The sequence below is a fragment of the Pelobates fuscus genome, chromosome 3, assembly GCF_036172605.1.
Source record: "Pelobates fuscus isolate aPelFus1 chromosome 3, aPelFus1.pri, whole genome shotgun sequence".
NCBI lineage: Eukaryota > Metazoa > Chordata > Amphibia > Anura > Pelobatidae > Pelobates > Pelobates fuscus.
The window spans coordinates 255508731-255533317 of NC_086319.1; the positions used below are offsets into that span (position 1 = coordinate 255508731).

A 24587-nucleotide genomic window follows, 5' to 3' on the forward strand; every position below is an offset into this window, starting at 1 on the left:
CTTAATAGGTTATTTCTGACAGTTGCAGGAGATGGGTCATGGGGGAGGGGAGAGGGGGGATGAAAACCCACCAAAAGTTTAAATTATATGCTTTCCTGAAGAAGTGTGTTTTAAAGGATTTTTTTGAAGGAGTGGAGACATGGTGAAAGTCTAACGGAGAAGTTAAGAGTTCCACAGAAAAGGTGCAGCCCTGGAGAAGTCTTGGAGGCGAGCATCAGATGTGGGAGTACAGACAGAGGATGGATGTAGGTCTTCGGCAGAGCGCAGGGGCCTTGACGGGACATACTTTTGTATTAGGGAGGATAGGTAGGTTAGAGCAGCATTATGTAGGGACTTGTAAGCAAGCACCAGAATCTTATATTGAGCCCTTTTTCTAACTGGAAGCCAATGTTAGGACTGAGAGGGGGAGGAGTCGGAGATGCGGGCGGACAGGAAAACAAGCCTCACCTCAACATTCATTATAGATTGCAACAGTGCAATCTGGGAACACTTAAGACCACTGAGAAGGGGTTTGCAGTAGTCAAGGCGAGAAAGAACAACGGCATGGACCAGCACCTTAGCCGCGTCTGGTGTTAAAGGAGCAGATGCAAGCTATGTTTTTGAGATGGAAGCAGCAGGATTTGGCGATCGACTAGACATGAAGGGTGAAGGAGAGGTTGGAGTCAAAGAGAACACCTAGGCAGCGAGCCTGCGAAGTAGAGGTGATGGTGGTGCTGTTGACTTGGAGGGAGACAGACACGGGAGTAGTAAACCTCGAGGGAGGGAAGACCAGAAGTTCTGTTTTGGACAGGTTGAGTTTAAGGAAGTGAGCCAAATCGTTTTATACTTTGGTCACAGCTGTTTCAACAGTGACGAGTGCAGAATCCAGACTGAAGCAAGTCAAGCAGAGAGTTGGATTCGAGGAACTCTGTCAATCTCACATACACAACTCTCTCAAGGATCTTGGAGGCAAACGGCAGTAGCGATATGGGGCGGTAGTTGGATGGGGAATTGGGCTCAAGGTTGGGCTTTTTCAGAATCGGCGTTATGGTTGAATGCTTGAAGGGTGAAGGAAATGTGCTGGGGGAAACTGAGAAATTGAAAATTTTAGTGAGAGGAAGAGCAAGAGAGGGAGACAGAGTGCGGATGAGATACGAAGGCATAAGATTAAGGGAACAGGTGGTGGGGAGGGAGAACCGGAGCAGAGCAGAAACCTCTTCCGTTGTAGGTGCGAATTAGCATAGAACAGTGGTGTATTTGGATGAGGTTTGCATGGTATGGTTTCTAGTTTTTTTAGTGCAAGCAGACGAGGTGAAGGGCCCTGGGTTGGGAGAGACGTCACCAGCTGCTAGAAGTAGGAGGAGAGATAGGGAGAGGTAGTGTGAATGGGTTTATATGGGGTCAAGAATAGAGAAATGAGTGCAGGGCATGAGCTGAGAGAAATGAGTGCAGGGCATGAGCTGAGAGAAATGAGTGCAGGGCATGAGCTGAGAGAAATGAGTGCAGGGCATGAGCTGAGAGAAATGAGTGCAGGGCATGAGCTGAGAGAAATGAGTGCAGGGCATGAGCTGAGAGAAATGAGTGCAGGGCATGAGCTGAGAGAAATGAGTGCAGGGCATGAGCTGAGAGAAATGAGTGCAGGGCATGAGCTGAGAGAAATGAGTGCAGGGCATGAGCTGAGAGAAATGAGTGCAGGGCATGAGCTGAGAGAAATGAGTGCAGGGCATGAGCTGAGAGAAATGAGTGCAGGGCATGAGCTGAGAGAAATGAGTGCAGGGCATGAGCTGAGAGAAATGAGTGCAGGGCATGAGCTGAGAGAAATGAGTGCAGGGCATGAGCTGAGAGAAATGAGTGCAGGGCATGAGCTGAGAGAAATGAGTGCAGGGCATGAGCTGAGAGAAATGAGTGCAGGGCATGAGCTGAGAGAAATGAGTGCAGGGCATGAGCTGAGAGAAATGAGTGCAGGGCATGAGCTGAGAGAAATGAGTGCAGGGCATGAGCTGAGAGAAATGAGTGCAGGGCATGAGCTGAGAGAAATGAGTGCAGGGCATGAGCTGAGAGAAATGAGTGCAGGGCATGAGCTGAGAGAAATGAGTGCAGGGCATGAGCTGAGAGAAATGAGTGCAGGGCATGAGCTGAGAGAAATGAGTGCAGGGCATGAGCTGAGAGAAATGAGTGCAGGGCATGAGCTGAGAGAAATGAGTGCAGGGCATGAGCTGAGAGAAATGAGTGCAGGGCATGAGCTGAGAGAAATGAGTGCAGGGCATGAGCTGAGAGAAATGAGTGCAGGGCATGAGCTGAGAGAAATGAGTGCAGGGCATGAGCTGAGAGAAATGAGTGCAGGGCATGAGCTGAGAGAAATGAGTGCAGGGCATGAGCTGAGAGAAATGAGTGCAGGGCATGAGCTGAGAGAAATGAGTGCAGGGCATGAGCTGAGAGAAATGAGTGCAGGGCATGAGCTGAGAGAAATGAGTGCAGGGCATGAGCTGAGAGAAATGAGTGCAGGGCATGAGCTGAGAGAAATGAGTGCAGGGCATGAGCTGAGAGAAATGAGTGCAGGGCATGAGCTGAGAGAAATGAGTGCAGGGCATGAGCTGAGAGAAATGAGTGCAGGGCATGAGCTGAGAGAAATGAGTGCAGGGCATGAGCTGAGAGAAATGAGTGCAGGGCATGAGCTGAGAGAAATGAGTGCAGGGCATGAGCTGAGAGAAATGAGTGCAGGGCATGAGCTGAGAGAAATGAGTGCAGGGCATGAGCTGAGAGAAATGAGTGCAGGGCATGAGCTGAGAGAAATGAGTGCAGGGCATGAGCTGAGAGAAATGAGTGCAGGGCATGAGCTGAGAGAAGGGGGGAGTGTAGCAGAGATGGATTAATGGATGTGTTTGTGTTGTTGAGGGAAGTGGGTGTAAGGAGATATTTTGATGCTGAGGGAGAGGAGAAAAAAGGAAGAGGAGAAGATAGAGCATTATCAGATGAGTAAGTACTTTGAGAAAAGCAGAATGGGCATAAGTAAGGAGAATGAGAAATGAGTGTTATGTGTTAAGGGTGTGTAGGAGTGTTCTGATTGCAGGTAGTGTTTGCAGCCGTCATTTCTAATGATCTAACATTGTATGTTAATTCTATTTATGAATGGAGTGGGGGCACCCTCAGGGCACTATAGTGACCCTTTAATGATATCTCGGAATGTACTATTTTCTATAACTTACTAGATTTACCCTCTATATTACCGAACAGTTATGGTACAGAATTGTTGTTTCTGCCTAATATTTCTTGTACTGTGTGGCTCACCTATATCTCAATTGCTAATTTAAAAATTAAGTATTCTTACACTATTTAACTGAGCATGACCAACTTGTTTTGACTTATTGCCTGTAATGTACGATTCACATGTACATCAATCATAACATGATCAAAAAAACATTGATCACATCTTTAAAGGAACACTAGAGTGTCCGGAACACAGACCTGTATTCTGACCGTGCATTGTTCAAAACATTATCTAGTCCCGCTGAGTGCCCTAAAAATAAAAAAAAATCTTACCTTTATTCCCATCTGCTGGTGCTGGCTCTGCCTCTGATCTGCTTCTATGGCTGACATCAGAAGTGATTATCTCAGCCAATCATAATGCTTTCCTTAGATGGTCAAGTCTAATGATCTCGGCCAAGGAGGCAGGCCGGATGCAGAGCCAAACACCACTCTGGCCAATCAGCATCTCCTCATTGAATAAATGCATCTCTATGAGGACAGTTTAGTGTCTCCATGTAGAGGGTGGAGACCCTAAATGTCAGTGCTGCACGCTGCGCAGCACTGCCCCAGGAAGCAGCTCCAGTGGTCATCTGAGGAGTGGCCACTGGAGTTGTTCCTAGGCTGTAATGTAAACACTGCATTTCTCTGAAAAGACTGTTTGCATGAAAATTCCTGCAAGAACTGCGCATACTCTCCAGAACAACTACAAAGAGCTTTAGCTGTTCTGGTGACTATAGTGTCCCTTTAACCCTAACGTTACTTAATTTGCAGGTTCTCACTGAGCAACTGTTACCCAGTGTAAGTTTCAGAGTGATCGTGTAACTAACTTGATTACAACACAAGCAAGAATTTGGCAGGATGAGTGGTCATAAACCCACACTTTGCTGCTTGTCTGCTTCTAATTAGAGTTAAGCGATCCCATTTAAAATGCAATAACCAATGTGATTTCTTACTCACTGCAAGCAACACAGTTCTCATGCTCCCAGTGTTCATAAAAAACTGTTTTATTTTAACTGAAATAATATGGTTCGGATTCAGTTTAACTACCCTTACATTTACTGCTGCTGTTTGGGATTGCAGATCATTACTACTCCTAAATTTTAATAAAATGTAGTATTTTACAAATTAATTTCTGTTTGAAGAACACTGTATACTATATCTGTGCACTAGATGCAAAATACCAATCAGGAATTGAGCGCCATTAGAAAGAAATTAAATAGGTCTACTTCATACAAAAAGTAGTCTCATTGTAAAACTATGCTATTGTAAACTAGTAAACATTGGAAGCTTTCCTTTTCATCTGTGGGTGTAGTAAATTCAGTATGGTGTGCATCACAAAGCTTAAAGTTTGGTGTGTTTTTTTTTTTTTTAAGGAGACAGAGGGATGAACCAAAGAAGATTTTCTATTGAAAGGGATTTCAAACCAATAAAAGCCGTCACCTATATGTACAAAAACAGTACACATGCAACATAAGCTAAAAATAAAATAATTCCTTTACATAGAAATCCACCTAATGTTTACTCTTTGTATATGTAGAACACAGGGTACACCAGTGTGTTCAGTTGCAAGGCTCTAGATGACTGGTATTAAAGCGAATTGCCATCTTTGTGTTCAAATCAATTACACAGTTGCATTTATAATAGGAAAGATACCCCAAAGTGAAGAGCAATGCAATTAAAGCATTATCCTCAAATAACTAGAAACATGCACCTGAATGATACTGTATGAAGCAAATAAGGACGTTTGACAAACATTAACATGAACCATGGTTTCATTTCACAAACAGAATGTGTGGACACACAGAATGGTACATCTGCAATAAAAAAAAAAAAAATAATTTATTGAAGATGGGCCACTACCACCGGTTCGATAGACCCTTACTAGCACAAATGGTTTTAATCCATTTCCCTTTGGATGCACAATGGGATGCCCTCAGAAGCTGTGTCTATATCTTACGAGTTTCTAAAAGCTTTGGAAGTATAGCATACAACGCTCTTGCCAGAGGTTTTTTTTTTTTGTTTTTTTAATTCTTTATTTTCAACATGCAGGTAGGTACAAAACTGCATTCAACATCACATAAGAGTACTTAGTTTCATATGCAATTGGAGTGGCAAGAATTTGTGCACATTTTAAATACAGATCATTTAGTAAGGTTTTAACTCGGTAGGGATGGCAGTAGCAGGCATTATATAGTTCTGGCTTACGCAGAAGCCCCATTTACCTTTTGTCCAATATCGTTTTCATCACATTACTGGGTTACAGTAGGGGTGGACTGTCTAGAGGCTTACATAAGGTTTAAATGGCTAGTTCCATCTCCATACTTTTTCTGAGGAATTCGTTTTAGTAGAGAGTCCCTTGGGATCCAAGGGTCAAAGAAACTTAGAGATAGAGGAAAGATAGGAAAGAAAATAGAAGGGGGGGGGGGTGGAGGGGGGCGGGAGTAGGGCTAAGGGACGTTCGGTCCGTTCCGCTTCCCACCTCCAGGCTGTTCCTCAGTGCTGTGGGGTTCTATTCTCCCACCTGTGGGTTTCGACTATACTTCTTGGGTTTGGACATTTTTGCGTCGTTCCCGCTGTGTGACCCCTTGGTAGTTGACCCGGGTTCAGGGGTCGCTTTTGTTTGGGGTGTTCTACAAGTAACTGGGAGGACTATTGTTCCCGTGTGTGGTGTTGCATATATCTATACGTGTCTTGGGTGTTCCGGACATGGTTGAAGCATACTTTGCGTCCGTCTGCGTGTCTATGGAGTGTGCATCGATTCTCCCTGTGGTTTACGTATGACTTCTGCATGTGTTAGATATTGGGATTAATAACAAGCACGGAAACCACTGAAAACTGTTGTCAATCACCACTCGATTTGTGCCCTATGTTTACACCTTTCCGCTATGCTGACATTGTTGGCGGGGTCCAGAGTTTTATTTAATACGTTTCTGACCTTGTTGGTTTTTGTCCTTTAAAGACAAAGACTTACCGTTCTGCTGCCCTCAGCTTCTCAGATCCCTGTGTATAGATTGCAATAGACCAGTCTACACATCGAGCAAACCCTTCTCTAAGTAGCAGCTCTGTGATGTTACCATTCTGAAGAGAAAAGGTAAATATACAAAGTTATAGAGGGTTTGCATACTACCATACAAATCAAACATTTCAAAAAGGACAAATATTAAGCTTGCTTAAAAAAAGTTACATGTTTAAATTACCTGAGCCATATGCAAGTAAAAGGAATACACTGTTTGCAATACTTTTACATACACAAAGATGAAGGGAAGTCCCACAACACCAAACACTTTTGATAAGGAAGTTATACATACGGGATGGAGAATGGTTCCCAGGAAGTTTTGGTTGTGGCTGCTCTCCAAAATTATTTGTACATCACGCTGTAGCAACCTTGACTCTGTGAAAAACTTTGCTTCTGCAGCGAAAGGTTCAGGAGTCTCCGTGCCATCGGCTTCTCTCTTAAAGGTTGGACACTGACAAACAGAAGGTAAAAAATGTAAACCGCAAGAGCACAATAACAGACTCTTAAACCCTTCAGATTACTGGTTTTAATACTTACAGAAGGGAAAATTATGAGGTGATCACAACAGTGCTGCAATGTTCTAGATCTCTTAAACTGCTGACTCAGCAGAAACATTCTATGCTCCTTGTATTTTAAATTGTCACTTTAAAATAATTCATCCAATCTAATCCAAGAAAGTGATCTAAAGATTTTTATTTGTTTTAATCATTTGTGACATTTGTGCATAAAAAAAAAAAATATATATATATAGGTTAATACTTATTTACTAAAATGTTTTCATGTAACAAAGAGGTGGTGCACAAGTGGTTTTATCAGTGAGTATTTAGAAAAAACATAATGCACACAGTATGTTTGCGGACCATTTAGGTTAAAGGGTTCCTCACCTTTATACCAGACAGCATCACTGTAACCAGATAGTAATCAGGAAGTAGCAGTGCTCTAACTACGCTTCCATCTCGCACATGCTCAATAACAGCTGAAAAATAATGGAGATTTTAGTAAGTAAATTCTCTAAACATTACAGACCATGCATGTGAAATCTGAACAGCTAGTTACATGCTAAACATCTTACTAATCAAAACCTCTAACTTGCAAATACCTTTAATCAATTACGCTAAACCAGACCATGATTTAGAGATTTCCCAGCTGAGTCTAAGCCTTTTTTTTTTTTAACTAGAACACATAGGGCAACTGGGTAATCTAAACCCTTGCCTGGTAGGGGGCATGCATGAAGACTGGTTTGGGAACCACTGCCTTAAATTCATAATTACATTAACCTCGTCATGACATCCCAAGCAGAAGGTTTGGGCTTTGGATGTGGTTGAACCCCCCAGATTACATTCAAATACACAGCCAAGAAGCTGGATTTAGGCCCACAAAAATATTTTGAAAAGTTAAGTCATTGCTAATTCATCATGATTGACTATTTTAAGGCAAACATGTGGTGATTATTCACTAAACCTTGAGATATTTTAAAAAACAGAAGTGTAATGTAGTGTGTGGCAACAGATCTTTCAAGTTTAGTATATTAAACAAATTACACGTTGAGTTGTGTGAAATAGGATTCTATGGTATTTAGATGGAATAGTGACTAGTCCATTTATTTCTGGGGATCTAAATACCATAGAATCCTATTTCACACAACTCAACCTGTAATTTGTTTTATATACTAAACTTGAAAGATCTGTTGTCACACACTACATTACACTTCTGTTTTTTTTTTTTTCAAATCTCTCAAGGAGAGGATTGGGACTACACCAGAACAACACTGGTTTGAGTGAAGGGTGTAGAACTCCATCAGCAATAATAAATGAGATAAATGAGATCAAAGGCCAGTCAAGTCACTGCTTTTCTAAAACTCACCATAAAAGTGAAAGCCCCTGCGTGGCATGTGTGTCGTGGCGCAGCTATTTAAACCAAAGGCCTACAAAAGCATCAGGATCTTAAAGTGTTAAAGTGACTGTGCTTTTTAAGAGGATAAATAGACTACCACTGCTCAGAATGTTAACTCCATGAGGGGGCCGAAACTGAAGCAATCAATGAAGGACCAGAGGCAGCTTTATTAAGAAAATGGGAATGAGCGACACAGGAGACCTACAGAGAGCCAAGCTCTACACAAAGAATGCACAGCATTCTGAACACAGCCACCAATAGAAACGGTTAACTGGCCAGTACTTAAACACGAGCAGCCTTGTAGCTATAGGTAATGCACCACTAAACCTCGAGGATTAAGTTAAGCTCATTTTTATCTTGCTACTCCAAAACATTTCAAAATGGGTCTTAATGCAGGTGACAACCACACTTGTCATCTGAGAAGCTTTATAGACATGTATGGTGCCTGCTAGCAGCAAAATAACAGTGTTCATGATCTTCAAACTACTTGCAATGACATTCTGTATAACAAATGCAATTCAAGCATGTATAAGGCAGAAAGTGACATTTGGTCAAGGTGGAGGGAGGATAAGAGGTGGAACTGCTACAGTATCCTTCAAGCACAAGCTTTGACAGCTCATTATAGTTCTTACAAAGAGGTAGAGTGCAGTCCATTTATTTGTTCAGTTTTTTAATATATACTTTTTTTAACAAATATTTAAGTTCTTCTCACCACCAAATAACATTCCCCCTCTGCTTGGGACATCATGAGAAATGTATTTGCAATGGCAAATCCGCAGCACCATTACAGTAAACAGAGTCAATTTACCGCAGCCGTTCTAAGGTTGTTGAATCCTCATATAGCACACTGCTCAAGCCTATCACTACACAGCGTGAACAAGGAATACATCGAATTATTTTGGACAGGAAAGTAAAGTCATTCCTCATTAAGATGTCCCGTACAGAGAGGAGGTAGGGAACGACTGTACATTTTAGTTTTTGTAAAACTGCTGAAAATATAAAAACACAGGGAGAGCACTTATAGCTCAGCACTGCAACAAAGTCTAGAGCAGAGGTTCCCAAACTGTGCCGCAACATATTTCCCTGTGGCTATGATCATAGCATCTGGAACTGTGCTTCCCTCTCCCCTGCCCACTGTGCAGGACCAGAGGGGAGGTCAGAGATCTGGAGTTCACTCTCACCAACTGGACCATCAGGGCGTACGCACCGGAATGTCAGGGATTGCAGGAAATGTCCCCCCTTCCAAGCAAAGGTAAGCAGGGAGGGGGGATATGAAAATTAATGGGTTGGGTTTTGTCAATAAAGATATATATTAATCTACTCACCTCCTCCTACTACCCTTCTCCCCTATATACACACACACTACATCCTTCACAACACATTGCACCACTCACTAAAACCCCTATCCCGGCAGACCCTAGGTAAGTTGTCAAACTGTTTTTAAACAGTTTGACTACTTACCCTGGGAGGGCACCACGGCACTCCTGGCACCATAACCACATCATGCTGTAGTGGTTGTTGTGCCTGGATTGTTTCTTTAAATAATCTACAAGTGCCCTTTCCGAAATTAGGATCTGGATCCGCCCCTGGCAGGGAAACATTTGACTTGGGGCGCCTTGCAAAAATATTGAAACATTAAGGGCGCCTTGAACCTAAAGAGTTTGGGAACCACTGGTCTAGAGTTTATGGAGCTGGGGTTGTCTCTTTATATGCAATGTTTAAAGCAAATTTACATGCATCTGTTGATGTATTCCATGACTTCATGTCTTTTATAACATGCAAGCTGAGCATGATATACTATAAACATTTGTATCCATATTTCTCCCAGTAAAGGCTTCTATGGTGTCTATACAAATGATCTGCAACTTAATTTAAAAAAAATAAAACTCTCCAAAGCTAGTTTTGCAGAGAATGTGCCACTACTTAGAGCTTTGTTTATTAAACCGGAAATGTATAACAAAGTTGGACAAGTCAGGATAAATTTAAATGTGTACAGATCTGTTCCAGTCCAAAACATTGGACCTTTGGCATGCCTTTAGAAAAAAATTGGTACATCTGAAATATTTGTAAATAATGCATACTGTATGGCTACTTGTAGGCCATAATATTTTAGCAAACAAACCACTGAATTTCTGCTCATGATCTAGAAAAAAAAACATTATCGCTTACCATTGACTGGCTTCTGATGCATGGAATCCACGAAGTGTCTTGAGTTCTCTATTGTGTATTTAAGATCTCTGATGGTTTGAGATCCAGTCCCATCACTCCACACACCCTTCTTTGCCGCTCGAGCTTGTTCTTCTATTTCCACCAGCCTGTTCTGCTCTGGGCTGACCAAGTGAATCAAAGGTACATATTACAAAAAGGGGTTTATTCCCCCCAAAAATCTCAACATCAATGTTTTACAACAATGTATAAAAAAAAATAAAAAAAAAAGATCATGTGCAACCTAGATCACCTGAGGTTATAAATAAAAGATTCCCAAAGAGGCCTTGGATTTTCGTCACTCGGGATACATGTGTACCCAGCCAAACTACATTTTTGATGGTAGGATTTGTTCTATTCCACAATCTTCTCAAGATCGGAATTACAACTTCAATATTAATTCCTACCATCTACTAATCCAAACATTTATACAATCATCTAATTTGGCTATGAGAGCAAGTTCAACATTGTGCAAACTGTAGATTAAGATTTCATCTATTCAGTGCGATTAGATCTCAAGAAGCCAATTATGTGATTGCAATTGACTGTTAGCAGAACGGCTCCTCTCAGTGAAGCTGCTCCTCAAGCAATATCTGCTTATTAACACTATGTTAAAAGTTTCCCCAAGTACATATGGCTGAATTAAGCTAGCATCATATTAGTATGTTCACAGTCTAACCCTGAGGCAAGAGAGAATGCTCGGTAAATGGCAGAGCTGTGGAGGGGTTAATGAGCTCTAATTAAATTACTACAGAAGCACTGATCTGTATACACAGTTAAAAAGGCCACCCTCAAGCCATGTTTATTATGCTGGCCCTTCTACAGTAGAGAAAGGCTACCCACATGTACTTCAAATCAAGTGAGCCTGTTAAGTAATCAGAGACATTTGGATACGCTTCCATAATGAGGAAATAGGCTGCTTACTGCACCTGATCATCTTGCGACTTGCGCTGCTTAAGGCAATGTACACTCCATGCATTAGCAAATAGTTACTCAATATAACTAAGGTAAAATACTAACATTTTGTAACACTAATGTTACAAGTTCATTACGCATAAAAACTATACATCATTAGCATGTTGATGGTGAAGAACATCTTGAACCCACTCAAAGTGGGTGAGACCCGACTAGTAATCCTATAGACAGGGGTTTATGTAATAAGAGAAACCCCCTAGATATTAATGGAGATTGGTGGAACTCGATTGGTGGAAAATACACACCGGTCTGTAAAGAGTCTACTTGCTTGAAGTCTAAGTGTCAGCAGCATTATAAAGGTTAAAGGGATACTATAGTGCCAGAAATACAATGAGCTGAAGTGGTCTGAGTGCCTCTAGTGCCCCTTTAATTTACAAACTTTCCACTATCTTTATAATTTAAAAATAGGGGTCATTTTTACTGCGAGTTTACCTTTAAAACTTATTTTGTGAGCATTGCACATGATATTAGTTATGTTTATTGCTTTGAAACCTGGAAAAAAACTCAGATTCTTAAAAACTAAAGTCATTTAGTCCTATCTAACAATAGACATCCTGTTATCAGAAAGGAGTGCTGCTTCCTGCAGTAAATACTCTGTCAATATAATCAAAGGTAGGTTTTAAAGAAAATAGCCTTACAGGACTTGAAGGTATGTGTAATTTGGAGAATATTGATGAAGCAGCAACGCTACTGATCAATTAACCAAACTCAGGTTTTTTAGTGAAATGCCTTGAAGTACCAATTCCTTCCATTGCCGGCACTGTAAGCCAGTTCAATAACATGCATGGAGTGCTAAACACACAGGAAACTTGTGCACACCAAGCTATGTTTCTGCTGCCTCATTCAATGTGAATTCAGGACAGAACAGAACTCACTTGGGAGGGAGGGGGCAACAGGTTGACCGAGGGAAGGGGTGACCGTGACCGAGGGAGGGGGGTGACCGTGAGGGGTGTTAAATACTTTTTTTTCATTTTCGGCAGATTTGCCCCCATTTTCGGCAGAAATGGGATATGCCCATTTTAGGCCCAAAATTTTGGTGCATCCCTAATAGGGAGACTTTTGTAATTGCTCCCTAGCGATCCGGTACTTCTGAATCAAAGCCAGTACGAACTGACACACTGGATGTCCGAACCACGACCATTACTTAGGTCTACACATTACAGAGTTGGAGAGATTACAGAGTTGGAGAATTTTTCCACATCAGACTAAGCAGCATCCCCCCCAGACTTTCTCATCTGAAGTTTTGTGTGAGGACAAGTAGATTGTCATGATTGGGCTACCACTTTAGTACCATGGACAAGTACATTTAAAATAATTCCACACCTTTTATATACATGGCATTGACTTGGAGAGAATAGCTTCAATTATACAATGAGCTCAATGACCCACTCATCTGTAATATAGACTTAAAACATCTTCATTAAACACCCAAGACAAAAGGGATTACAACTCTTGTGAAGGCTCAGTAGAGGTAAACGACTGAATAAAATTGCCTGCAGTCCAAACAGTTTAAAATGCTTTTTATATAATCAAGTAAAAATTGCAGTTGTATCCCAACTCAGTATAGCCACTGAAATAAGAAACATGCATACGTTTTGAGGTCTACATTCCATTAAAAGTGATAGCATAATTTTATAGGACACCCTAATACAGTGGGGGATCTTGTCTTGTGTCCTATTGTGCACTTATTAATCGGGTTAGTTTGTTATCTGGTTAAATAATTTCATAAAAATGTATTCATTAGAACACAAATGTAACCTGATTTACCATTTTTGTAAATTATAGATGTTAAAGTCCTCTGGGTGCACAACCCACGGTAATTGCTCCATAGCTTTCTAAAGTGTTGGTTTTAACTTTTCTATGAAATATCACTTCTAAGCTTTGGGAAGACTTAATTAAAGGTTTGCTTTCTTACGTTGTAGCGCGTACTCCTTCGCGTCGTGATGCCAGACCTTCAGCCACAAGGGACTCTGCGATGTTCTCACCAGATGTATCTGTTGCAGAAAAAAAACAAGTTTTGAATTAAATTAAGTTTGTAAACAGAATTCACCAGACTTGACACCAAAATAATAAGTCCTTTATTTAAATTAAACAGATATAATGAAAAATCTTCCATGGTGAGATACATACATATACATGTTAGTTCTAACTACATCATACATATATAGCTACAGTGTGCTGTATCAGTCATCTGTATCACTAGAGCCTCAATACAATACTTCTGGATTAGATTTGAAAATTATTACAATCTGTTAGAAAAAACATTCAAATGTATTATCTACAGAATTCACCAATGAAGTCTGTGGGAATTTTTGTACATTTTTTAATTTTCTTTCTAACAGACTGATCATTTGAAAAACGTATACAAAATATTAAATTGAGACCAAGGTGAGAGTTTTTCATTATTCATTTGAATTGTATAAAGGACTTTTATATTTTTGTGTGCAGTGGTTTCTATTTGATTAAGTATATCCCTTTGCTAGTAAAGGAGCTGGGCTCATCTAGTTTTACTTATATTTTGATATAGCCTATAAGAGTCTTAGTGCCCCTATACTGAGGATCATGGGAGTCTGTGTGAAAGATCCACGTGCATCTTTAACCCCTTAAGGACACATGACATGTGTGACATGTCATGATTCCCTTTTATTCCAGAAGTTTGGTCCTTAAGGGGTTAAAGAGGCACTATAGTAATTTTGTCTCACTGAAACTGGTCATGTTGTCTATAGTATCTGGCTAGGGCTGCATACACAAAGTGATTTAACTTCTAATGGCAGAGAACTGAGCAGTGGGGCTGCAGAGGCATTATCTATGCACCCAAATGGATTAATCTAAAGTGTTCCTTACTTCCAATCCAATAAGCCAGAAGGGCAAGAGGCAATCCTGAACAGACCCTACGGCTACATAAGTAGGACATTATAAATATGCCAATTTCTCTTGAAATCTTTTTTATAAAGTGAGAAATAAGGGACAGAAAGGTTACTCCAACAAAAGGCCAGTGTTCACAAAACACAGGTTTTGGTTAGAGTAAACCTTTTAAAGGTGGTCTGGAAAGTTCTCACATAAGCCCAATCCTTCTTAATATAAGTCTTTTGCCCAAGGACAGGCTGAGGGGAGGAGAGAGGCAGCACGGGAAGGGAGGGGGGCAGGTATTTGGCTGGCTGGGGCCAGCATTCTGTAAACTTTGGTATTATACAATCAACCAATTCGGACAGCACCACAGTATCTGACCCTAGGTTTCCCAAAAGATTAAATCATGAATAGACAACACCTGTTAACGGCCAAAAAATAATATACTAATATATGCAGTTATATCACCAAGTTGGTCACAGAGAAAAGCTACTTAAAAAGACTCAAGGCATTAACCCAACTTAAGTGCTTTGGATAGGTTGGAGCCTCAATCATGCTGCTTTTTGTCTCAAAACATTTTCTTTTTTTGAAACACTGAAGAAATTTTAACAGGAAGAAGTAAGGCCAAAATCTTTAAAATGCATCCAAGTTGTATTAGTATCTAGAGTGTTCCTTCTAAAAGGCCAAAGAACATTGAGTGAGAATGATTTTGCCTCCAAAGCAAGACTAATTGTTCACTGACAAAACATGGACTCTTGGTGTGCCTTGAGGATGTTGTTGGGAACTACGGAGCTAAACAAGTCAGCAGAATGGGATGATGTAGTAAATGAAACAGAATGAGAAGGAAAAGGAATAATAAGGAGATGGATGAAATGGAGACAATTACATTAAGTAAATAGCAAGTTTCACTGATATCTGTGAAATATTAAAACTTTTGAACTAAAATTAAATCTTTTTAAAATGAGTGTAGACACTCAAGTATGAAAAAGTTTATAAGGTGGAAACAGTGTCTAAATAAATGAATGGCATTGCGTGTTAGTGGAGGCTCACAGCATACATACCTTTCCCCAGGTAAACCATTCCATACTCTCTCCCCTGAGGAGTCTTGTACTCTACTGTAAAGCAAACTTCCTTTCCAATTAGCTTCTTTCTCAGGAATTCACGAGCTGAAAATGCCCAGGGCTGCAAAGGAATAGACATTTAAACAGTTAGAGCTCGGACTAGTTGACTGCATTGCACAAGCATACAGTGAGTGTGAAGCAGGTACAAGAAATAACAGAACTCAATATATGGCATAATGTGTGTTCATACATTCTAGGCGATTAGAGCTAACCTTGGAACCTCAGATACATGTCAACTACATCTCCAGTAACCATCTGCCAACTGTAATGCAGGTCTAGCATCAAGAAAATGTAGTTGAGAAGCCTCAAAAAGTGACACGGTTAGCTGACAGCGATCTAGAGAGTACGAACAAGATACTTCACAAGGGAGCACAAGTTTTACATGCACTTGTTTCTCCATGCCCAACAATGCTAATTAGAAGAGTGACTGGGCCTAATCATACTATCAATATCTTGTTAATGGTTCCGGCTAGGCAATTGAAACTATATAATCCCATGATTAAGTGATTAACACTGTACAATCTAAAGGCTAAGCAGTGAGCATGGTTTCCTTGCATAGGATTTAGTTCATTGTACTATCACATTCCATCCAGTTAAATAAATAGCTCAACATGAATGTGTTGAAAGCAAGAGGTTAAGAATCATTTTACTACTGGAGGTATAGAACACGTGTCTAAAGCCTAACAGAACATCTTAAGAGAGGCTGTAGAGGGCACTGCAGTCACACTACTTTGCAGCCATTCAATCTTCCTAAGCAATGCCAATAGCTATAGAGCAATGAGAGTGTCCTACTGATCGGTTTTAAACAGAGGACTTAAATTAAGCTGTCCATTGCATCCAAGAATAAATTAGGGAGAATGCATATTACAGACAGGAGTTTGTGGATGAGATATTATAATTACAGTAATTAAAATTATTAGGAAGAATGGTTTTGAGTTATAATTATTGCACATTTATCAGATAACATGCATAAATGCAATAACAAGTGTGACATGAGAAGATTGACATAAAAATGTGTTTCCATTAATTAACATGAATTGTAAGTAAAAACTATGAATGCATAAAAATCAACAAAACAGAGGCATACTACTGACCATAAGACCTACAAGCTTATAATGTGTCTAGCTGCCGTGCATACTCTTGGAAACTGGAACTAGCCCAAATCTTGTACCGGGGGGTGTGGGGTGTGGAGTGTGGTGGTGTGTGTGTGTGCATGCGTGCGTGCGTGGGGGGTGGGGGGTGTGTGTGTGTGTGTCACAACAGTAGTAGATGCATCAAATGACTCCATTAAATAAAATTATAACCAAAGTGACTAAGTAGTCTAGGGCTAGATTAATCAAATTACTTGATTACTAAAATTACAGATGATCAGGGTAACACGTATCATAGGTACACCCATGGGTCTATTACCTAGCAGTAACTATGAAATTACTCATGAACCTTTCAGGTATTTGGGTAGTTTTTGACATTTGAATCCCTCAAGATGGCAAGAGAAAGTGACACCTGCATCATGACCTATACAATCATGTTACAACATGTGTATTACCCCTTTAAATTGTACTCTGCTTCCTTATGCAAGAAGAATATTCCCAATCACGGGTACTTAAAACTAGAAGACAATGTAAAAAATTAAAGCTGTTAATTGCCATCATAGTCTGATTGACCCAAATTGATTTTGGATTAGTAGCAAGAGATTAGATGGTTGTACTTTATGTTTGAACAAAGTACTGCTTTCCTGAAGTGGCGTCCTGATGTTTTACCTACCAGGAGGATTTTCTTTAAGAATATTTTCTAATACTACCGTAACATTTCATCATTGTATGTTACCAGAATCACCATTTTAAATCATTTCACGATTGAAAACTAGCAGTGATTTTAAGCTTTTCATTCAGCGAAACATAGGATTAAGGCAGTGTTACGGGTTATGTCTGACTCCTATACAAACCAAATAGAAAACCAAGACATTTGGTTTGCTTTTAGGCTTCAACAGTCTGGCTTTCAAGTTGGGCAGCCCAATGATATTAGGTGAGAAAAGGTGAATAGTCAGTGATGGCCACAGATAATGACACAGGCAGAGGACAGTTGACCACTACACATTTTGACAATAGAGATTTGGGATGAATTTCCATAATGCACATTATGTTCCAATAAGAAAATGTTAAGAGGGTTGGGAGTTTATGTGATAAAAAAAGAAGAGGTTTAGTGTTTAAGTATGGAATATGGAAAATACAAAATTTAACTATTAAACCTACTTTTTTGGGGACTGCCAAGATGGCCGGACGCGCTCTCTAACCGCTCCGGCACCAGCAGGCACTCTATCAGCAATATTAGCCGACCAAAACATGAATGCAGTACTGGGGGCTCGGAACATTAAGCAGGACACCCGGCGGAATGCAATGATACCTGCCTTGCCACAGACCGCAACACGAGCGCTTGAACCGGCCATGAGGCCTACACGGGAGCGGAGACGAGTGCCTGGGGGAGACGGCCGATCGTCCGGCACAGGAACCGCTCACAAGCTAGTAGCACACGATGCCCTGCAACCCCCCCCTCTGGACCGGTGGGGGATATCCCGGTCCTCGATGGGGGCGACTACCCCCGCACAGCAATGCAAACAGGCGACTAAACCTATGGTGAGGCGAAACTCTCAGGGCCCAATCAAGATGGCGGCACAAGCACGGCCTGCAACACGGCGCACACGTATCACGCCACCCAAACATACCTGGGTATTCTTCGAGCAGCTCTGCACGGCCCTCTGGACAGAACGCGGGACCGGGCGCCGAGCCTTCATGATGGCGAGACAAGCGGCAGCATCCTGGATTCGCCCAGCGGTCCGGCGACACTTGGGCGGACTCCCGCCGAGAACCATTAAAGCGACCTCCAAACTTACACGGCGCCGAAAAACAAGATGGCCGGAACAGCCGCAATGGGCCGTGGGTGACGGCACTCACCGGTATTCATACCCCCGCGAGACCAGCCAATACACCCGACCTCTCAGCCACCTTAAGACTCCTGAGACCTCCGACCCTCACGCCAAACTTACCAACCTCCGAGCTCCAGCCTGCAACGGAGGGATACACCAAACCGGTGCACAGCAAGCACAGGCCGGCACAAGGATGGTGAGCCAACCCACCCGCACCTCACCGTGCGAGCGTGCAGCCCTCGGACAGGGCGCCCCCATGCTGATCAGGACTGTACACCCGGTGGGCATAGGCTGAGGGGGTCTACCTGCAATGCAGGCGGCACTGGGCTCCAGCCCCTGCATTATGCACATCTCGGGACTTTGAAGCCGCTGGTAACAACCCGCAGCCCAGATACCCAGAGCTCGAGCCACACACCTGCGACACTGCTGACAGGTACATGTCTGCAGACAGCCTTGAACAGTCGGATTGCCTGACCGCACACGACCCAGAGCCTGTACACATCGGGCCACAGCGGGCACACTCTTCTGAGCCACATGCAGTAACAGACGGGACTTAACTCATTTAATACTGCCACGATCTCGCTAGCATGCTAATTATCGTAAGGTCCTAACTGTAATAATTTAGCTCTCAGATCAGCATGTTCTCCTAGGCCCAGCGTATAGATAGGCCTGAAGGTAGTATTAGCCTGAGTCCCCAGCTAGCATGTCTACTCCTCACTGTTAGTGTTCAGATAGGTGCAGGTTAAGTAATCTGTTAATGTTTGTACTTTTATGCTAGAGCGCATTAACACTTTGTAGATCATGAATATGAGTAGCATGTCTTAATCTGGGTTTTAATTTCTTTTTGTTTACCGTACCTACTTCACTCGACTAACCAACCTGCAATTAGAGCTATCCTTAGTAGATATAGCGGATAGAGATATTTGTATAGCCTGGTGTTTAGCTTTTATATGCTGAGTGGGTGCAGGACGAAAGTATCTGACCTGATGTTATGTTATTGCTCAACGGAGTATTCACCTTAGACGAGACCAAACTAGTCAGTCGATTGCCTAGCTTAACCTACCTGAGCTAATATACTAATGTTATAAAGCAGAAAGTTCTTAAGAGTTTCTATATTTTTCTGGTTCCTTTTTTTTTTTCTTCCTCTTGCCCTCCTATGTATCACGAGAGACCTGCAATTTTCTTTATAAGCAACCGAGTGATCAATCTGTGTTTATCGTAGTTACATGTATAATTATTTTAGCATGTCATATTGCAAGTAGGAGCAAGTTATTCCTAAACGATGTTTATATCCAACCTGATATCAAAAGTGTGTATCTATAAAAAAAAGTGTGCACTGTTTATCTCATCCCCAATGTAACTAATGTCTTGAAACCTACATATGGATTGCCGTTGGGGTACCATATGCAAGCCTGTGATTGACAAATGCACTGCAAAAATAAAGAATTTAAAAAAAAAAAAAAACCTACTTTTTTTGTACTTGGGTACAATAGTATTGACAACAGGCTTACATTCTGTGATTTGCTTCAAATATATTTTACATCATAGGCACAGTAAATTAATCTAGTTTTCATCACATTTTTACTAGTTCACCAATTCTGGGAATGTATATACACACTATAAACAATAAAATAACTGTTTGCGTATTGTATTAGGTGCAGACAGTGTACTAACTTTTGCGAACATTTTGCCCCAGAACCCAAACTGAAAGGTGTGAAGTTGACAGGAAGTAGAGTGCACTAAAACATAATGAAAACTATTGATTCAACAGGAAAAGTGGCTATAAAATGAAAAGTAGAGTTTATAAAACCAATGTTCATCAGTTATTTGTTAATCTGCCCTGTTTACAAACAAATGGAAATGTATAGCATTGGTTAGATCTAGTATATGTAAAGTATAAAACGGAGTATACTCTGTGCTGGTGAAATGATAAACAAGGCTTGTGAGGTAAGCTTATATGGGTGACAGACATGGTAGCAGTAGTGGCACATCCAGCGCTATCTCCAGTTAGGGAAGACTCACGGATCATGTATCATGGCTAAGCTCTTCCACCCTTCCATAACACTACTGCCTCCCACCAGTCCCACTTCAGATAAGTACTATTACAGTGCTCAGTAAACAGTAACTTTAACCAAACTGTCAAACTCACCTCATCGGGGGTATCCTTAGAGTCTTGTTGGGACACAGCAGCTCTGCGAGCCAGATTACCTGCACGGATGTTGCTGAGGTTAATCTGCCTCTCCGGAGGAGGACCCCCACGCGGCTGACCTCGAACAATAATCGCACATCCAGAGAGAACCTAAAAATCATGAAACAAAGTGTCAGCTGCATTGCTGGAGGAAAATGTTATACTCTTAACATTAAGAAAGAAATGTCAGGCATTAAATGCGAAATTTGAGTTGGTACCACATAGAAACACTTGTTTCATATTAAGACAAGGGCTTGCTCCATCTCTACATCCAATTATCTTAGATGTTCAAACCTCTTCAAGAAACTATCAGACAAGCAATTCTTTATTCCAATAATTGTCCGTTTTTTTTTTTTTTTCCCCATGCTTCCCTTTCCCTTGATTTACTCCCCACACGTCTAAATTGTAATATGTTAAGGTACTTTCAGCAGTTTTGTAAAGTGCAGCCAACAAAAATAGAGCAAGGGTGGAAGTGGTTTAGTGACCATGGAACATCATCTTATTTTAATGGAACAATTTAAGAACTTTGTCCCACTTTTCTATTAGACACTGAAGCTCTCCAAATGGGTTTTGAACGTGTATGAAAATATAACATCTGAATTCATAAAATGTTGTGCAACTCTGCCTATTCATGGCGGTTACAAAATAAATATTTTAAAAAATATCTGTACAAACATGCAAAACAAACCAAGGTGCAAAAAGGTTATCCATATTAAGAGTTATTGGTACTGCACAGTGGGAAGACAAAACACAAAGAACCAGTAACGTTACAAGTTTAAACAAGTTGCAACAATGAGGCAAGTGATGAGACTCCTGGGTAGTAATAAAAAGCAGGGATTTAAAAGGTCACACCTCTGGTATTCTGCACATTTACTACACCATCTAATAAAATGGCACAGATTGGATTAGTCTTTGACCTCGGGCTGTACGTAGCATGTGCTCTAAATCTCAATATCCGTTATCACACAAAATATTTTATTAAAAGCATGTCAATATTTAAACTGATTACATAAAAAGAAAAGGTAAGCCATAATTTAAAAATATGTAATGTTTAGATTTAAATCTAATCAATGTTGGGTAATTGAAGCAAAGTAGGTTACTTTACAGAACTGTTTTCAAGCAGGGGGATAAACAAAATGATTTGAAAAAGGGGGTGGGGCCTGACTGCAGTAGACGCATGTTGCTGCTGCTCCTGCATCTAACCCTACCTATTGCCGATTCTCGACGAACAGAGGCTGTGACCCGACTTCTTGAGACTTCTAAGCGATAGAGGACACTGAGACCGGCAAGATGACACCACACAAGTGGATCTCCACACTGGTTCTGACCCTCCCGGGATTACGGCCTACAAGCTTGGCGGCGGTGGGGGAGACGGACGCTCTCCAGCTGCTAAAACGCACAGCTAGGCAAAGTCTGAGCCTCTGTTCCCCCCCCTATGGACCGGTGGGGGTTATCCCGGTCCCCACCAAAGCGACACATATAACTGCATGGACTGCAGCTGCCCACCTAGGCCTGGGCTCCGGACACTCCGGGCCCAGCAACATGGCGGAAGCACCGCACCTCAAGGGACCTGTACCCACACAACCACAACCCACAAGCTGGGACTCTATATTCCAGCAATTTTTGGAAAAGCTGGAACAACTCTTCGCAAGACCCCCTTTGACACATTGAGGTACACCACGGAGGCCGGGGAAGCGGAGGCGGGGCGGGCCTGCCCTGTGCATTGCATACCCCCCTGCACCAGCGTTGAACCGGGCCGGGGATCACCAGGAGGCTAACTCCGCAACATCGGCCACATCGCCGGAGGCCCAACCGCCGATGGCGGCGGCGAAACACCACGGCTCTCCGAGGCGCCCACGCAGGGAAAAACTCTGCCTTTATGAGCACCCGAGTTGGTGGCACCAGGATGCAGACCCCACACAGGGCCTGGGGCCAGGGGGAGGCTCTGCCGCCTTCACGCCTCATCCGCACTCTACAGACTCTCCAAGTATCAATTCTCACGAGGACACGGGAGGGGATCGGCTGATGAAACGAGTCGTGACCTGAGACAGGGCCTGGGAATGTGCTCTCCAACCAGACCGACATGTAAGGGGAACTACACCGTCACTGCTGAGCACTACTAGACTCCCATAAGTGGACACTATTAGGGATCACTGGATGTCTGCTTATTGATGTATAACAATTAATGTAGATCCCCAGAACTGCAGACACCCCCAACGTAACATATCATGTGTGTTCCATGGTGGCAATTAGCCTGATACTCAACTACTGTAGTGACATACTGCCTGTTTAGTTTTGCACCTCACAGCTATGACACCTACCTTTAACCTGCCAGCCAGCCAGCTCGGAGGGGGACTTATGCCTGGGGGACCCCAGAGGACTTTAGTATAGTATTTGTTTCTTACATGAATTGTTAATTTACATATGCCTAGCATGTCCTATACGCATAAAACATTATTTTATATTTTAATCTTATGTTCTTTAAAATTTATACAGCACTCAGTAGGCATGCATTCAAATAGTCAGCGATAGCTCTATTGCACGCGCCAGTCATATTCTTGTTTAAATATACGTATGCAAGGTTAGCTATGCTATAGGACTTCCAAGTACTTAATCTTCTCTCACCTAGTGTAACTCGTTGCAAACTAACAGCGTGAAAACGAGACCTATATTCTATGCATAAACGTATGTAGTCAGATACTAGGAGAGGAATGTTTAGCTCAGTTAAGAAATGCAAAGTCTTAACCTGCTGAAACTCTCGCTGTGACTACTAGGGAGAACGTGTATGTAAGCTGAGATACTGTCTCTCTTTGTCTAGCATAGTTTATATGAAGCTACAGACATAATCCTTTGTACTTACCTAACTTAACCCATAAAAAAAAAAAAAGTGCAATGTTTTCTCTTTAATGCCATATGTCTCAAGTCAAGGAGCCTGTTCTCGCCTAGCCTGGTATTCATGTGCCAGCCTTCACCAGGATTGTTTAGCCTGACTAATTGTTAATGTTTCTGTAAATTAATCGTTATCACCTAGCTAACTAGACAAGGTGAATTACTGTTAAATAAGAAGGGAAACTCCTGGTAACCTCTGATCAGACCGCTGCCACATAGTCACCATTACCAATGCCCCACTACTCAGCAGGTTAGTAATCAGGGACACTTACTGTCCCAGCATACTGTAAGCTTAACTTTTAAGCCTTGTCAAGCAACGCATTACTTAAGCGGGATAATTAATACCCAAACGTTGATATCTCGACTCGTTATTCCTTATTTTAAAAATTATATGCAAATCCAACATGCCACAACACTTAAATTATGTGCATGAAAATTGAGCCTGCTGATGCCGTTGTGGCGATACAGGCACTGTTGTAACTACCTGCATATCAAAAATAAAGAATTAAAAAAAAAAAAAGTGATTTCTCATTTAAATCAGATTTTATTTACATCTGATTTCTATTAATTATATTATCTATTTAGGATACATTAGAGCTCATAGGTTATTCAGCATTAAATTAGTTATGAAGCATAAAGTTGTACATGCATGCAATATATACATTTTTGGTAAATTAATTACGGTACATTAATCTGAATGTGCCAGCTTTAATATGAAACTACACATACTGATCTATTTTATATTGCTGTCACTGGTGTAACTTGACCTCCAGCAGTATCATTAATACATCTGTAGCCTGCCAGGACAATGGTTCCAGGCTGGCTAGTGTCAGTTCTGTGCATATTAGTTGCACCATAGGTCATTCATTAGTTGAGAGTGCTCAGCTGACTTTTTTCAAACAATGAATGATTAGTGGGATTGGCATCTGGCTTCCGCAGTTTTGCAGAAGTTGAATGCGCGTCACCCAGCATCAGAGAAGGCTTGCACCCCAGTGAGTAAGGAAAGACGAAAAACCCTTTGCAGTTCAAGTTTGAGATATTTTGTTTATCCACTTCATTTAACAAACATTGATGTTTAAACAAATACCAGAATATGTGCACTATATAATATTTTAAATAGTTAAATGAAACACCATGACCACTTACGTGATTGGAAGTTGTCGTGGTGGTAGGAGTCAGGATGTGCAGTGTTTCACCTTGAAATACTGCACATAATGATATATTTGTAATGTGTACTGAGATCTAGTGGGAACTGCAAACACGTGGCATCGGCACTCCGTTAAAACCCATTGAAACCAGCTACAT

General features: G+C 41.5%; 1 protein-coding gene across 1 annotated transcript in view; it reads right to left on the minus strand.

Annotated features, from left to right (window-relative positions):
• SND1 (staphylococcal nuclease and tudor domain containing 1) overlaps window positions 1-24587 on the minus strand; it is a 594953-nt gene that overhangs the window by 552368 nt on the left and 17998 nt on the right. Inside the window, exons 2-8 of the mRNA XM_063448347.1 lie at window positions 20355-20504; window positions 15223-15343; window positions 13230-13308; window positions 10304-10464; window positions 7126-7217; window positions 6534-6692; window positions 6197-6303 (exon numbers count right to left, since the gene is read on the minus strand). Coding sequence (XP_063304417.1) covers window positions 6197-6303; window positions 6534-6692; window positions 7126-7217; window positions 10304-10464; window positions 13230-13308; window positions 15223-15343; window positions 20355-20504 — 869 coding nt within the window. The remainder of the gene's footprint in view (window positions 1-6196; window positions 6304-6533; window positions 6693-7125; window positions 7218-10303; window positions 10465-13229; window positions 13309-15222; window positions 15344-20354; window positions 20505-24587) is intronic.